General features: G+C 46.3%; 1 protein-coding gene across 1 annotated transcript in view; it reads left to right on the top strand.

Moving 5' to 3' along the window:
* Positions 1–6,568: 6,568 nt before the first annotated feature.
* LOC110494829 (LIM and cysteine-rich domains protein 1) overlaps positions 6,569–16,963 on the top strand; it is a 31,185-nt gene continuing 20,790 nt past the window's right edge. Inside the window, exons 1-4 of the mRNA XM_036950954.1 lie at positions 6,569–6,746; positions 12,988–13,073; positions 15,466–15,586; positions 16,129–16,254. Of these exons, the coding sequence (XP_036806849.1) occupies positions 6,720–6,746; positions 12,988–13,073; positions 15,466–15,586; positions 16,129–16,254 (360 nt within the window). The 5' untranslated portion in view covers positions 6,569–6,719. The remainder of the gene's footprint in view (positions 6,747–12,987; positions 13,074–15,465; positions 15,587–16,128; positions 16,255–16,963) is intronic.

The following is a 16,963-nucleotide window of genomic DNA, read 5'->3' as shown; positions in this document are numbered from 1 at the left end:
CAGCGTTGAGATTGCCTGCAATGACAACAAGCTCAGTCTGATGATGCTGTAAAACACCGCCCCAGACCATGACGGACCCTCCACCTCCAAATTGATCCCGCTCTAGAGTACAGGCCTCAGTGTAAAGCTCATTCCTTCAACGATAAACGCGAATCCGACCATCACCTCTGGTGAGACAAAACTCTCTTCTCTGTATACATCAATGAGGTCGCTCTTGCTGCTGGTGAGTCTCTGATCCACCTCTACGCAGACGACACCATTCTGTATACTTCCGGCCCTTCTTTGGACACTGTGTTAACAACCCTCCAGGCAAGCTTCAATGCCATACAACTCTCCTTCCGTGGCCTCCAATTGCTCTTAAATACAAGTAAAACTAAATGCATGCTCTTCAACCGATCGCTACCTGCACCTACCCGCCTGTCCAACATCACTACTCTGGACGGCTCTGACTTAGAATACGTGGACAACTACAAATACTTAGGTGTCTGGTTAGACTGTAAACTCTCCTTCCAGACCCATATCAAACATCTCCAATCCAAAGTTAAATCTAGAATTGGCTTCCTATTTCGCAACAAAGCATCCTTCACTCATGCTGCCAAACATACCCTTGTAAAACTGACCATCCTACCAATCCTCGACTTTGGCGATGTCATTTACAAAATAGCCTCCAATACCCTACTCAACAAATTGGATGCAGTCTATCACAGTGCAATCCGTTTTGTCACCAAAGCCCCATATACTACCCACCATTGCGACCTGTACGCTCTCGTTGGCTGGCCCTCGCTTCATACTCGTCGCCAAACCCACTGGCTCCATGTCATCTACAAGACCCTGCTAGGTAAAGTCCCCCCTTATCTCAGCTCGCTGGTCACCATAGCATCTCCCACCTGTAGCACACGCTCCAGCAGGTATATCTCTCTAGTCACCCCCAAAACCAATTCTTTCTTTGGCCGCCTCTCTTTCCAGTTCTCTGCTGCCAATGACTGGAACGAGCTACAAAAATCTCTGAAACTGGAAACACTTATCTCCCTCACTAGCTTTAAGCACCAACTGTCAGAGCAGCTCACAGATTACTGCACCTGTACATAGCCCACCTATAATTTAGCCCAAACAACTACCTCTTTCCCAACTGTATTTAATTTATTTATTTATTTTGCTCCTTTGCACCCCATTATTTTTATTTCTACTTTGCACATTTTTCCATTGCAAAACTACCATTCCAGTGTTTTACTTGCTATATTGTATTTACCTTGCCACCATGGCCTTTTTTGCCTTTACCTCCCTTCTCACCTCATTTGCTCACATTGTATATAGACTTGTTTATACTGTATTATTGACTGTATGTTTGTTTTACTCCATGTGTAACTCTGTGTCGTTGTATCTGTCGAACTGCTTTGCTTTATCTTGGCCAGGTCGCAATTGTAAATGAGAACTTGTTCTCAACTTGCCTACCTGGTTAAATAAAGGTAAAATAAAAAATAAATAAATAAAAAAACGTGACTCGTCAGTGAAGAGCACTTTTTGCCAGTCCTGTCTCTGGTCCAGCAACGGTGGGTTTGTGCCAATAGGCGACGTTGTTGTCGGTGATGTCTGGTGAGGACCTGCATTATAACAGGTCTACAAGCCCCTCAGTTCAGCCTCTCTCAGCCTATTGCGGACAGTCTGAGTACTGATGGAAGGATTGTGCGTTCCTGGTGTAACTCGGGCAGTTGTTGTTGCCATCCTGTACCTGTCCCGTAGGTGTGATGTTCGGATGTACCGATCCTGTGCAGGTGTTACACGGGGTCTGCCAAATTGCAAACGTTATTTGCACCTTGTCTATACCAGAACCAATGGGGGTACCTGAGTCTCATCACCTCTCAACTAGGGGTGGTATTTCCTCCATATTGCTGTGCCCTGGTTGGCTTGGTGGTATTTCCTCCATATTGCTGTGCTCTGGTTGGCTTGGTGGTATTTCCTCCATATTGCTGTGCTCTGGTTGGCTTGGTGGTATTTCCTCTATATTGCTGTGCTCTGGTTGGCTTGGTGGTATTTCCTCTATATTGCTGTGCTCTGGTTGGCTTGGTGGTATTTCCTCCATATTGCTGTGCTCTGGTTGGCTTGGTGGTATTTCCTCTATATTGCTGTCCTCTGGTTGGCTTGGTGGTATTTCCTCCATATTGCTGTGCTCTGGTTGGCTTGGTGGTATTTCCTCTATATTGCTGTGCTCTGGTTGGCTTGGTGGTATTTCCTCCATATTGCTGTCCTCTGGTTGGCTTGGTGGTATTTCCTCTATATTGCTGTGCTCTGGTTGGCTTGGTGGTATTTCCTCCATATTGCTGTCCTCTGGTTGGCTTGGTGGTATTTCCTCCATATTGCTGTGCTCTGGTTGGCTTGGTGGTATTTCCTCCATATTGCTGTGCTCTGGTTGGCTTGGTGGTATTTCCTCCATATTACTGTGCTCTGGTTGGCTTGGTGGTATTTCCTCTATATTGCTGTGATCTGGTTGGCTTGGTGGTATTTCCTCCATATTGCTGTGCTCTGGTTGGCTTGGTGGTATTTCCTCCATATTGCTGTGCTCTGGTTGGCTTGGTGGTATTTCCTCCATATTGCTGTGCTCTGGTTGGCTTGGTGGTATTTCCTCCATATTGCTGACACCTTATCCTTCCTTTCAGATCTACACGAGTGTGGAAGGATTAGAGGCTAGGGGTTGTTTCTGAATATGCACTAGTAGACGTTGGGTGAAGGTTTCAGGCCCGTACACACTGTAACCACACATTTACACGTACGTCCCACAAGAGGGCGCCTCAGGACCAGCAGGACAACAGGACTTCACATGCAGTAGGAATCCAGAGCATCAGCTTTGCCTTTTAGATCAAAATGAATACGATTCTATGGACAGGACCTGATCTTAGATCAGGTTTATGAATACATGCCCTGTTTTAAGCTAATTTTATATGAACAGGACCTGATCCTAGATCACGTTTATGAAAACATGCCCTGTTTTAACCTGATTTTATATGGACAGGACCTGATCCTAGATCAGGTTTATGAAAACATGCCCTGTTTTAACCTGATTTTATATGGACAGGACCTGATCCTAGATCAGGTTTATGAAAACATGCCCTGTTCTAACCTGTCATTGCTCAATTCGTCGGGGCATTGGACTCTACAAGGTGTCGAAAGCGTTCCACAGGGATGCTGGCCCATGGCGACTCCAATGCTTCCCACAGTTGTGTCCAGTTGGCTGGATGGTGGACCACCCTTCTTGAAACACACGGGAAACTGTTGAGTGTGAGAAATCCAGCAGCATTGCAATTCTTGACCCAAACCGGTGTGCCTGGCACCTACTACCATATCCCGTTCAAAGGCTCTTAAATATTTTGTCTTGCCTATTCACCCTCTGAATGGCACACATACACAATCCATGTCTAAATTGTCTCAAGGCTTTTAAATCCTTATTTAACCCCGTCTCCTCCCCTTCATCTACACTGATTGAAGTGGATTTAACAGGTAACATCAATAAGGGATCATAGGTTTCACCTGGATTCACCTGGTCAGTCTCTGTCATGGAAAGAGCAGGTGTTCCTAATGTTTTGTCTACACTATACATACAGCATGTGAGCCAGGTCTGATTGATCTATAACTGAATATCTAGCCAAATAAAACTGAAAATATTATATATGTCTGTGTGTCATCCCTGATAGCGCTTTCTGTCCCTCACTGTTCTTGAAATCATTTAGAAAATATTTCCCGTAATGTCCAGTATGTGACCCCTGGTCGGGGAGTAACGGGACCCCCTGGTCGGGGAGTAACGGGACCCCCTGGTCGGGGAGTAACGGGACCCCCAGGTCGGGGAGTAACGGGACCCCCTGGTCGGGGAGTAACGGGACCCCCTGGTCGGGGAGTAACGGGACCCCCAGGTCGTGGAGTAACGGGACCCCCTGGTCGGGGAGTAACGGGACCCCCAGGTCGGGGAGTAACGGGACCCCCAGGTCGGGGAGTAACGGGACCCCCAGGTCGGGGGGTAATGGGACCCCCTGGTCGGGAGGTAACGGGACCCCCAGGTCGGGAGGTAACGGGACCCCCTGGTCGGGGAGTAACGGGACCCCCTGGTCGGGGAGTAACGGGACCCCCAGGTCGGGGAGTAACGGGACCCCCTGGTCGGGGAGTAACTGGTCGGGGAGTAACGGGACCCCCAGGTCGGGGAGTAACGGGACCCCCAGGTCGGGGAGTAACGGGACCCCCTGGTCGGGAAGTAACGGGACCCCCTGGTCGGGGAGTAACCAGGTCGGGGAGTAACCAGGTCGGGGAGTAACCAGGTCGGGGAGTAACCGGACCCCCCGGTCGGGGAGTAAATATTACTCCCAACATCAAGCCAAATCATCAAATGCACCTCATCTCAAACACTTTAAATAAATTTTATCAATATATGTATTGAATGTATTTCCCATATCTACAGTATGTGACCCAGGTGTGTTTGTGTCTTCTCTCCCAGGTGTGTGTGTGTCTTCTCTCTCAGGTGTGTGTGTGTCTTCTCTCTCAGGTGTGTGTATGTCTTCTCTCTCAGGTGTGTGTGTGTCTTCTCTCCCAGGTGTGTGTATGTCTTCTCTCTCAGGTGTGTGTATGTCTTCTTTCTCAGGTGTGTGTGTGTCTTCTCTCTCAGGTGTGTGTGTGTCTTCTCTCTCAGGTGTGTGTATGTCTTCTCTCTCTGGTGCGTATGGAGAATGTGACGGTCCTGGGGAGGATGTTATCGTGAACGATGAGCTCTACCTCAACGGTGCCAACGTGCTTCTCCACAAGTCAATCACCGACTATGTCTGAACCATCATCATGTAGTTCTACATGTCACCTGTTAAATCCACTTCAATCAGTGTAGATGAAGAGCAGACGGGTTAAAGGAGGATTTTCAAGCCTTGAGGCAATTTGCCTTGTAGTTTTTACTGTTTTTAAACGTTTCTGGTGTCTTTATTGTCTGCTTCCCAAATGGCACCCTATTCCCTATGCAGTGCACTACTGTTGGGCCCTGGTCAAAAGTAGTGTACTATATAGGGAATATGGTGCTGTTTAGGATGCGATCTTTATGCTCTGATGCCAACCTCTTGTTCTGTTGCCAGTGTCTTTTCTCTATTGATTCGGACCATCATTGGTCAAAACAATAGATGACTGTTTAGATCGGATGGGTTCTGTTGAAGACTGTTTAGATCGGATGGGTTCTGTTGAGCTGGTGTTTTAGTCCAACACTGTCTGAAACTTCACTTGCCAGCCATTCTCATTTCCTGATCCAAAAAGGATACATCTTTTAAAAAGTCCTTTCTCAATTTCCTCTCATCCTGTCTGACATTTTTTGAGAAAAAGCTGAGCAGAAGATGTGAGAGCTAAATCAAAGGCAAATGTCATTTGAGATTCATCCCGTCTCCTCAACATCTTTTCAGAAGCCAATATTGTTATGTTTGTCTCTTTATAGATGTACCACCACCCCCAGGAGAACTAGAGTTCTGTAAGATTGAGGGGTTAGCACAGGTTGAGATGGTAAACTTAAGGTGAGGGATTTTTTGTGAAGAGTTCAATGTACAGTATCCCATGTATAACTGGACATTGACGCAATCGCCATGGCGCCAAAGCAAAGCAGTGGACCTTTCAATCAATTACCGTATTGATGATACCGCTGACGTGTCCATGTCCAATCGAAGTGAACACTTTATGGTTCAATTTTGGTTTAGGTTTTCTATACAATGCAACTTTTTCATGACTTTGTTGTGATATGATCTATATCAATAATATCAATATTGGTCTCAAAAGTGTCGCTCAAACATTTTAAATCATTAAAAAAATCTGCCGTGCCTTCTTTGAGGCCGTGTCTTATCCCTGGAAAGTTCTCTGGATGAATGGGTCATCCTGTACGACAATATACTTGTGGTAGAACAATTGTATGGCTTTTTATGCAACGTGGGGCTCAGTCACAGATGTTTTGAAAAACACAACGTTGGAATGAGGTTATAATAATGTATCATTATGATAGTTTGTGTGCATGACTGTCTCGATCGGGTAACCTGTAATTTAACTTCAGTGTGTGTGTGTGTGTGTGTGTGCGTGCTGGTGTGGCCCAATAATCTAAACTGCTGAGCATTGGTTTGGGTCTGTACTCCTGTTCACTCACTTCCATAAAAAGGCAAAATAAAGCTGGAAACATCTCCCTAACAGCAAGAGATCACAACTATTAAGGTGTCCCAATTAAGCACCCTAGTCTCTACGTTAGGAGCCAATGGGCTGGTCAAAGTAGTGCACTGTGTAGGGGAGGGGGAGGGGGGGGCAGGGTGCCTCTTGGGATGGGTACTATGTGACTAGTGCATTCCTGGGGCCTGATATTGTATCCTCACTCACCAGTGAGGTCATGTCTCTATCTGTTCCAGACAATGGGTGTTCCCAATTTGTAGGAAAGAGAGAGGGGGGGGGAAAAAAGAGGGAAAAAAAGTGGGAGGAGGAGGGGAAAATACCACTGGAATTCTATTGGTTGTGGGGTGTTTTACTTTGCTGTGATTGGGTTGGCACCAGTGTTCCAGGGAATCCCAGTGGCCAGTCATTTAAGCCTTCTTTGTGAGACTCGTGTGCAGCAGAAAACCATAGTGGTGCAGTGGAGTTCATCACAGTTCTCTGAAGAGAGCAGAGCTATCCAACACACCTTCAGATAGGCTCCGTTTCTCTTTGGACCTGTATCTCAGCCCTACAACTTGAGGACTATGGATTTGACCTCTGGAGTAGAGAAGGTGAGTGAAACACACTTGTAAATGTTTTCATCATCAACAACAAAAATAAGTGTTTTTAAAAAAAAAAAAAAATTGTAGCAGCAACCACAAAATCTATGCATAATCTTCCATATTTCCTGTCGTGTTTTCCACTGCTGTTCTGTACTAGTCTGTTGTTGTGTGGAACGGTGGGGATAGGATTTCTCATAGGAATGCAACACTTTATATTCTATCCAGTAATCCTCCAAAACACTTTTTATATATATATATAAACATCAGTCGATCTCCCTGCATTCGAGAAATCATTTAGACCCCTTCACCACATGTTGTTACGTTACAGCCTTATATTTCTGTCCCCCTCATCAGTCTACACACACTACCCCCCCCATAATGACAAAGCGAAAACACAGAAATACCTTTATTTTTAATTTTTATTCAGACCCTTTGCTATGAGACTTGAAATTGAGATCAGGTGCATCCTGTTGCCATTGATCATCCTTGAGATGTTTCTACAACTTGATTGGATGAGATGTTTCTACAACTTGATTGGATGAGATTAGTCAGGATGGAGGGAAAGATGAACGGAGAAAAGTAAAGAGATCCTTGATGAAAACCTGCTCCAGAGCGCTCAGGACCTCAGACTGGGGCGAAGGTTCACCTTCCAACAGGACAACGACCCTAAGCACACAGCCAAGACAACGCAGGAGTGTCTTCAATACAAGTCTCTGAATGTCCAGCCAGAGCCCGGAGTTGAACCCGATCTAACATCTCTGGAGAGACCTGAAAATAGCTGTGCAACAACGCTCCCCATCCAACCTGACAGAGCTTGAGAGGACCTGCAGAGAAGAATGGCAGACACTCCCCAAATACAGGTGTGCCAAGCCTGTAGCGTCATACCCAAGAAGACTTGAGACTGTAATCGCTGCCAAAGTAGTGAGTAAAGGGTCTGAATTATTATTTTTTATTTCCGTTATTTTATTAATTTGCAAAACTGTATGAACTTGTTTTTTTCTTTCTGTAATTACAGGATGCTGTGTGTAGATTGATGAGGGGGTGGAAGAGAAACACTTTAATCCACTTTTAGAATAAATAATAACTTTAACAAATTGTGTAAGTCATGGGGGTCTGAGTACTTTCCGTGCATTTTGTTTTGACCAGACCTCTCTGGGTCATTTCAGACACAGCTTATGTTTAATGGAAGGCTAAAAGAAAGCGTGCTACTTTTTGACTGGTATGCATGTGTTTAACGGTGACATCTTATTGGAACAGCGGGAATGGACACATGAATACTGCACACACGGTTACATGTGCACTATATACACACGGATTTAGTACTGTAGATATGTGGTAGTGGTGGTGTAAAAGGCCTGAGGTCACACCGTATGTTGTGAAATCTGTGAATGTATTGTAATGTTTTTAAAATGGTATAAACTTGCCTTAATTTACCTGGACCCCAAAGGAAGAGCAATGGGGATCTCATAATAAATACACATATTGAAAGCAGTGTCCTCTAACAAAGACTTTCCACTGGCTGCGGTGTTGAAAGGTCTGTCCTCTAACATTCACCTGTCTATGTTGAGCTGCTTTAGACCGTTGGAAATACCAAAACTAAGCCACGACCTTTCTAAAATCATCTCTGAAATAGCTTGACCGTCTCTCTCTCTCTCTCTCTCTTAAGCTTACTTGACCATCCCTATGGATTTATCCTGAATTCACACATTGTTGTGCTTCAGATGATACCATTAACAAAATACCTCTCCCTCCCTGTGGGAGGTGCCCTACTATTGACTAGAGCCCTATGGGTCCTGGGTAAAGAAGTGTGCTAGATAGGGAATAGGGTGTCTTTTTGGGATGGCGTCTAGTCTGTCTCTGTCACAGCTATTCCTCCTGTCACACTAGACTAAGACGGAACACATCATTTCAACAGGACAGGCCCGTTAAAATACTTATCCACATTTCAACAACAACCCCAACCGTGTTCTTGTACTCCCACAATGTTGTTAAATTGACGAGTGACACATTTGAACAAACTCTGGAAACGGTCCTGAACCCCACGCTGAACTCCTCGACTCCACAATAGGGAAGGAACGGTTCATGAAAGACCCTCAGTGTTTCAGAAACGAAGTATTCCACAGTCCAATCAATAAACTGAGTTTTTGATGAAACAGGAAGCTAGAATAAATACAATGTTACTACAAAAGAACAGTGTGGTATTTTATTCATCTACAATCGTCTCTCTATAGTTGATTGGATGTGTCAGCGTGTGCTTATTGGACACTAGAGAGGCCCTTGAGCTGACCCACTTCAGTTTAGATGTGGCCTCCTCCATCCAAGTCTTTCCTATGAGTTATTAGGCCCTTCAGTTCTCCCCCCCCCCCCCCCCCCCCCCCCGGCTCTGGCTGAGTTCCTAACTTCATACTTAACGTGTTTAGAATGACAGCGCTGTTACAACATTACAGCCCTGGTCCTTTACAACGAAACATAGATCCTCCACACTTCCTTTTGCTTTGCTCTCTCTTCCCGTCCGACTAAAGCAACATTGGTTTTAAGGCAGCACACCATTTTTCTTATTTTCACACCCTAATGTGGTTGCAATGAATGTCTATTTACTTTTCATAGCAACACTATTTACGGAGAAATATGTAGCCAACATCTCATTATTTTACGCAGAAATATGTAGCTAGCATATCTCACTATTTATGGACAAATATGTAGCTAGCATGTCTCACTATTTAGGCAGCAAAATGTTACTAGCATATCTCACTCGTTATTTATTTATACTCCAAGCATAAAGACTGACTGGGTTATTGTGGCTCTATAAATCACACTTTTTTTTTCTGGTTTGAGAGAACCTGCAGTGTGTGTGTGTGTGTGTGTGAGATCGTCTAAGTTGTGTGTGCGCCACCTCCTGAACAACATTGTCTTTCAGGCCGTTGTTTACTTTGGCGGTCTCATTAGTGCATAACAGACTCCGAAGTGGCTGCCTGCGTTGACACCTATTTACCCTGACCGACGGCCATCAGAGCTGTGGATTATAAAAGGGATTTGATACCATGGTTTCCCTCCTAGTTTGTTTTGTTGCTCTCCTCTCTCTAATGCTGTCTGCTTAACCTTTTCAACAGACACCTTTCAGAACAGAAGGACTGCTTGGGGTTGGCACCCCTATGATCTCTGGCCAAAAGTAGTGCCCTATATAGGGATTAGGGTGCCAGTCCTGGTCTAAAGTAGTGAACTATATAGGGAATAGGGTGCCAGCCCTGGTCTAATGTAGTGCCCTATATAGGGATTAGGGTGCCAGCCCTGGTCTAATGTAGTGCCCTATATAGGGATTAGGGTGCCATTTTGGACGGGCCCTCTGTCCTGTGTGTCCTTCGAGTCCCCTGTCTCTGTCGTGTCTCTTCTCTGTATTCCTGTGACGGACAGCGTGATCGATGATGGCGCTTTGTACATAAAGCAGAGCTGGCTTTGGCAGTCCACTCTGTAACATCATGGATTATAAATAGACCGGGAGGGGAGGGAGGGGTCAGGCGCACGATGCTCTACTCATTGGTGCCTCTTCAGAAAAGCGTCTCCGAGTAGGAGTGCTGATCTTGGATGAGTTTTTTTGCCTTTTAGATCTCAATGAAGGAGTCTACAGTGGCTTGTGAAAGTATTCACCGCCCCTTGGCATTTTTCCTATTTTGTTGCCTTACAACCTGGATTTTTTGGGGGGGGTTTGTATCATTTGATTGTGAAACAAACTAGAAAATAAGAAGAAAAAAAACAGAACTTGAACATGCATAACTATTCACCACCCTACTTTGTAGAGACACCTTTTGCAGCAATTACAGCTGCAAGTCTCTTGGGGTATGTCTCTATAAGCTTGGCACATTTAGCCACTGGGATTTTTTCCCCCATTCTTCAAAGCAAAACTGGTCCAGCTCCTTCAAGTTGGATGGGTTCCACTGGTGTACAGCAATCTTTGTCATACCACAGATTCTCAATTGGATTGAGGTCTGGGCTTTGACTAGGCCATTCCAAGACGTTTAAATGTTTTTTTGTCCTCTTTGTTGCCTCTCTGATTAATGCCCTTCTTGCCTGGTCTGTGAGTTCTGGTGGGCGGCCCTGTCTTGGCAGGTTTGTTGTGGCGCCATATTCTTTACTTTTTTTTTTATAAAGGATTTAATGGAGCTCTGTGGGATGTTCAAAGTTTCGGATATGTTTTTATAACTCTACCCTGATCTGTACTTCTACACAACTTTGTCCCTGACCTGTTTGGAGAGCTCCTTGGTCTTCATGGTGCCGCTTGCTTAGTGGTGTTGCAAACTCTGGGGCCGTTCAGAACAGGTGTGTTTTTATATTTCTATATATTACTGAGATCATGTGACACTTAAATAAAGTCCACCTGTGTGCAATTTAACTAATTCTGTGACTTCTGAAGGTAATTGGTTGCACCAGATCTTATTTAGGGGCTTCACAGCAAAGGGGGTGAATACATATGCACACCACTTCAGTTTTTTATTTATTTATTTATTTTTTTATTCTCTGAAACCAGTTTTTTTTTTATTTTCACTCCACCAATTTGGACTATTTGGGTATGCCAATGACATGAAATCCATTCAAATTACAGGCTGTAAGGGGAAAAAAATAGGAAAAATGCCAAGGTGGGTGAATACTCTTGCAAGGCAATGTATATGAGGGGGGGGGGGGGGGGGTGGTGATTCTAGATCAGTACGCTTTGTGAATAAGGGCCATAGTCTCTCAGAACAAGGAACCCCCCCCTCCCCCCACCCATCAGGCTTTGTCCAGCAGAGAGAGACTAAAACAACCTGGCTCAGGTCCCAAGTTAAAATAAACATCTTCAAGTCTATTCTAAGCCGTTCATTCATGAGCTTGTTGTTTAGACTGAGTTGAAGCATTTAAGGAAGAGTTGGCTTATCGTCCGACACTACAGAATTCTACTGGAGGATCACGCGTTCAGACACACGGTGTGTAAGCAATAAGGCACCTCGGGGAGTTAGCACGCTGCTGCAGGAGACACAGGACAGGGCTGCTCATCAACGGGATCGTCCCTGTACAAACTGCATACAGATTAACACACACATATTATAATTAAACTGATAAAGCAGAACACAACCTCCATGTGACCCACTTGTTGTATGTATGTTCTGACATGTAGCTGATAGATGTGCACACACACACACACACACACACACACACACATGTTACTGTTTGTAAACGTATGTCAAGTATTTTTTTATCTGTAAAGTATGTTTTGTTGTGACCCCAGTAAGACAAGCTGTTTTATTTATTTTTATTTAACCAGGTAGGCTAGTTGAGAACACCTTTATTTAACCAGGTAGGCTAGTTGAGAACACCTTTATTTAACCAGGTCGGCTAGTTGAGAACACCTTTATTTAGCCAGGTAGGCTAGTTGAGAACACCTTTATTTAACCAGGTAGGCTAGTTGAGAACACCTTTATTTAACCAGGTAGGCTAGTTGAGAACACCTTTATTTAACCAGGTAGGCTAGTTGAGAACACCTTTATTTAACCAGGTAGGCTAGTTGAGAACACCTTTATTTAGCCAGGTAGGCTAGTTCAGAACACCTTTATTTAACCAGGTAGGCTAGTTGAGAACACCTTTATTTAACCTGGTAGGCTAGTTGAGAACACCTTTATTTAACCAGGTAGGCTAGTTGAGAACACCTTTATTTAACCAGGTAGGCTAGGTCAGAACACCTTTATTTAACCAGGTAGGCTAGTTGAGAACACCTTTATTTAACCAGGTAGGCTAGTTGAGAACACCTTTATTTAACCAGGTAGGCTAGTTGAGAACACCTTTATTTAACCAGGTCGGCTAGTTGAGAACACCTTTATTTAACCAGGTAGGCCAGTTGAGAACAACTTTATTTAACCAGGTAGGCTAGTTGAGAACACCTTTATTTAACCAGGTAGGCTAGTTGAGAACACCTTTATTTAACCAGGTAGGCTAGTTGAGAACAAGTTCTCATTTACAACTGCGACCTGGCCAAGATAAAGAAAAGCAGTGCGACACAAACAACAGAGTTACACATAGAATAAACAAACCTGCGGTCAAGGCTAATGAGGATCCTAATAAATCGCGTCACACAGGGGTGTATGCTTTATGAGTTGAGGCTACGAAGCTTTCAAAGGGATCTGAGGCTCCAGTCGGGTGTCCACTGAGTGTTTCCCTCCCTGGATTACTTGTCTAATCATTTGTCCCCCTTCTCTCTGTCTGTCTCCTCTCTCTCTCTCCCCAGATGTGGTCAGCGGCTGTAGTAGGGAAGGGTGCAACGTGTCTGTCATGTAAAGGGATCTGCTCTGGATTTCTCCCCCATTCCTGGAGGTAATTTATCCCCAACTTTTAACACACACACACACACACACACACACAAGCAGTGGTGTAAAGCAGGATGGCTTCCTAAGATTTTCTAGTTCCCTTTAGTTCTCCCCTAACGGTTCTGGAATGTTTTGCTCCATTTGCCTCGACTGCCTCGCTGCCGCCGATGGCCATAATGGAGTGTTTTTGTTTGGAGTTATATATATATAGCGGAAGATGAATGGTCCTGAAATGTTGTCCTTTTACCAAATGGCACCCTTTTCCTAGACTACTTCTGACCAGAGCCCCCCTAAAGGGCCGGGGAGGGGGAACCACTGTTTGCCCCCCCCCCCCCCCCTCCCCCGGGCAAACAGTGGTGCATTATATAGGCAACGGGGCTATTAGGCACTCAGCCACTGACTAATCAATGATATTCACACCGTTCTAAAGCTGACCAGAATCCACTGCTCCCATTCAACTCTTCCTAAGAAGTATTTTATCTGTTTCTTTTTTTTTTTTACTTTGGGACTAAACTACTTTTGCTAGTTGTTCAGCTGAACCAAACAAAAATAGGTTTTGTTTTATTGCTGTGGATATGGAGAGGTACTTCCTGTAGATCTTTTAGTTGGAAAACTTGAAGGATGAGTCCAGAATGCTTCTAATATCCCATAACTCTTTGCATGAATGAAGAAAATTCTAGACATGAATCAGTTTATTTTCCAAAGCTTGTGAATATGACTCGTTCTAACCTAGGTCTCCAACCGAGGCCGTGGTATTGAAATCCTACCCTATGTTCCGGAGCACTGCTGGTTTTCTGTTCTACTTGATAATAAATTGCACCCACCTGGTGTCCCAGGTATGAATCAGTCCCTGATTAGAGAGGAATCAACCACCTGGTGTCCCAGGTCTAAATCAGTCCCTGATTAGAGGGGAATCACCCACCTGGTGTCCCAGGTCTAAATCAGTCCCTGATTAGAGGGGAATCACCCACCTGGTGTCCCAGGTCTAAACCAGTCCCTGATTAGAGGGGAATCACCCACCTGGTGTCCCAGGTCTAAACCAGTCCCTGATTAGAGAGGAATCACCCACCTGGTGTCCCAGGTCTAAATCAGTCCCTGATTAGAGAGGAATCACCCACCTGGTGTCCCAGGTCTAAATCAGTCCCTGATTAGAGAGGAATCACCCACATGGTGTCCCAGGTCTAAATCAGTCCCTGATTAGAGAGGAATCACCCACCTGGTGTCCCAGGTCTAAATCAGTCCCTGATTAGAGGAACAAAAAAACAGATACATTGGAGGGATCAAGTAGATCCATAGGTCGCTGGTCCTTCGATCAGAACCAATCAGAACCGAGCACACACCCATCCATCACAAAGAGTGCAAGTGTTTTGTACAAGAATGTATGTTAGCTATTTTGTATCATCACCTGTTCTGCCCTGTTCTACTCTGCCCTGTTCTACTCTGCCCTGTTCTACTCTGCCCTGCCCTGTTCTACTCTGCCCTGTTCTACCCTGCCCTGTTCTACCCTGCCCTGCCCTGTTCTACCCTGCCCTGCCCTGTTCTACTCTGCCCTGCCCTACCCTGCCCTGTTCTACCCTGCCCTGCCCTGTTCTACCCTGCCCTGTTCTACCCTGCCCTGTTCTATCCTGCCCTGCCCTGTTCTACTCTGCCCTGCCCTACCCTGCCCTGTTCTACCCTGCCCTGCCCTGCTCTACTCTGCCCTGTTCTACTCTGCCCTGCCCTGTTCTACTCTGCCCTGTTCTACCCTGCCCTGTTCTACCCTGCCCTGCCCTGTTCTACTCTGCCCTGCCCTACCCTGCCCTGTTCTACTCTGCCCTGCCCTGTTCTACCCTGCCCTGCCCTGTTCTACCCTGCCCTGCCCTGTTCTACTCTGCCCTGCCCTGTTCTACTCTGCCCTGCCTTGTTCTACTCTGCCCTGCCCTGTTCTACTCTGCCCTGCCCTACCCTGCCCTACCCTGCCCTGCCCTGTTCTACTCTGCCCTGCCCTGTTCTACTCTGCCCTGCCCTGTTCTACTCTGCCCTGCCCTGTTCTACTCTGCCCTGTCCTGTTCTACTCTGCCCTGCCCTGTTCTACTCTGCCCTGCCCTGTTCTACTCTGCCCTGCCCTATTCTACTCTGCCCCGCCGTGTTCTGCCCTGCCCTGTTCTACTCTGCCCTGCCCTGTTCTACTCTGCCCTGTCCTGTTCTACTCTGCCCTGCCCTGTTCTACTCTGCCCTGTCCTGTTCTACTCTGCCCTGCCCTATTCTACTCTGCCCCGCCGTGTTCTGCCCTGTTCTATTCTACTCTGCCCTGATCGGTTCAGCCCCCCCCCCCCCCCCCCCCATCAGGAAAGCATGCAGGGTGTCCAGACCCTGGAGGATGACTTTACCTTTTCATATGACCTATTCTCTGCCTCCAGAAAAGCCTGTACCCAGTGTGGCTGCGGTGTGGAAGACCACGGTCACAGCTCAGACCTGGAGGACGATCACAAGATGGGTCGTCTCCTCGCCAACTCCAAATACGTCCACCTGACAGCCAAGGTGCTCTTTTTGATTTGATGCTTTTGAACATTTTCAAAACCACAATTCAGGTGGATTCACTGCATTTCATATCTTCAAGGAGATGAAGTTGTTCTGCATCCCTGGTAAAATACGTCTTCTGACGTCAATGGGACTTCATCAAATAAATAAATCATGTTATTTTATTGGATAGAATAGAGCAGGTCTGGGCAATTCCAGTCCTCGGGGGGGAGGGGGGTCTGATTGGTATCATCCACCGCCCATCCCTAGCAAACACACCTGATTTTTTTACTATTTGCATATTTAACTAAAGAACACGAATAGTTGATTTTTGGAGTTCGGTGTGTTGGCTGGGGCTGGGGGGGTAAAAAGTGACTGCAGTCAGTCCCCCCCCTTGAGGAGTTACCCAGGCCTGGAATAGAGACATGAAGGATATAGGAGAAAAAGCACAGGGGGTCGGCGTGGAACCCAGCTAAAACAGGATGTGTATTCTGGAGCCATCAGTTTAGACCCTCTGACCACCCGAAGGCCATAAATCCATTTCCGTTTCCGTTGTGTAACAGGTGAAGGGCATCCGAGTGTACAAACGGAACCGCATGGTCATCACCAACCCTGTGGTGTCCAGGAAGGACCCCACCTTCAACACCATCACCTACGACTGGGCCCCGCCAGGACTCACACAGAAACTGGTGAGGAGGGAGGGAGGGAGGGAGGGTCGGTCGGTCATCACCAACCCTGTGGTGTCCAGGAAGGACCCCACCTTCAACACCATCACCTACGACTGGGCCCCGCCAGGACTCACACAGAAACTGGTGAGGAGGGAGGGAGGGAGGGAGGGAGGGTCGGTCGGTCATCACCAACCCTGTGGTGTCCAGGAAGGACCCCACCTTCAACACCATCACCTACGACTGGGCCCCGCCAGGACTCACACAGAAACTGGTGAGGGGGAAGGAAGGAAGGAAGGAAGGAAGGAAGGAAGGAAGGAAGGAAGGAAGGAAGGAAGGAAGGAAGGAAGGAAGGAAGGAAGGGAGAGAGAGACCACTTTACCTGTTGGATTGAGTTAGTAAAAGTGTGTAGTTATACTGCATTGAGTTTAAATTCCATGGTGGAGGACAGAAGCCCGAGGACAGAAGCCCGAGGACAGAAGCCCGAGGACAGAAGCCCGAGGACAGAAGCCTGTCCCATTCTGGCGCTCGGGAAGGAAAGAGGAAACTGAAGCCACAGCAGCTGAAATTAAATAATCATTTCACGTCCCCCTGAGAGGGGGGGGGGGGGGTCACCCTGACACACAGTGGGCACACTTCCTGCATGTCAGCCGACGAAAGAACCACAAGGTTTATTTCCAGACCTTATGTCTTTCTGTCCTGCTAACGCGCTCCTCTCTGCTCTGACACGAGG

This window comes from Oncorhynchus mykiss, chromosome 17 (genome assembly GCF_013265735.2).
Source record: "Oncorhynchus mykiss isolate Arlee chromosome 17, USDA_OmykA_1.1, whole genome shotgun sequence".
NCBI lineage: Eukaryota > Metazoa > Chordata > Actinopteri > Salmoniformes > Salmonidae > Oncorhynchus > Oncorhynchus mykiss.
Note: the sequence above shows the minus strand (reverse complement) of the source record. Positions and strands in the feature narration are given on the sequence as shown.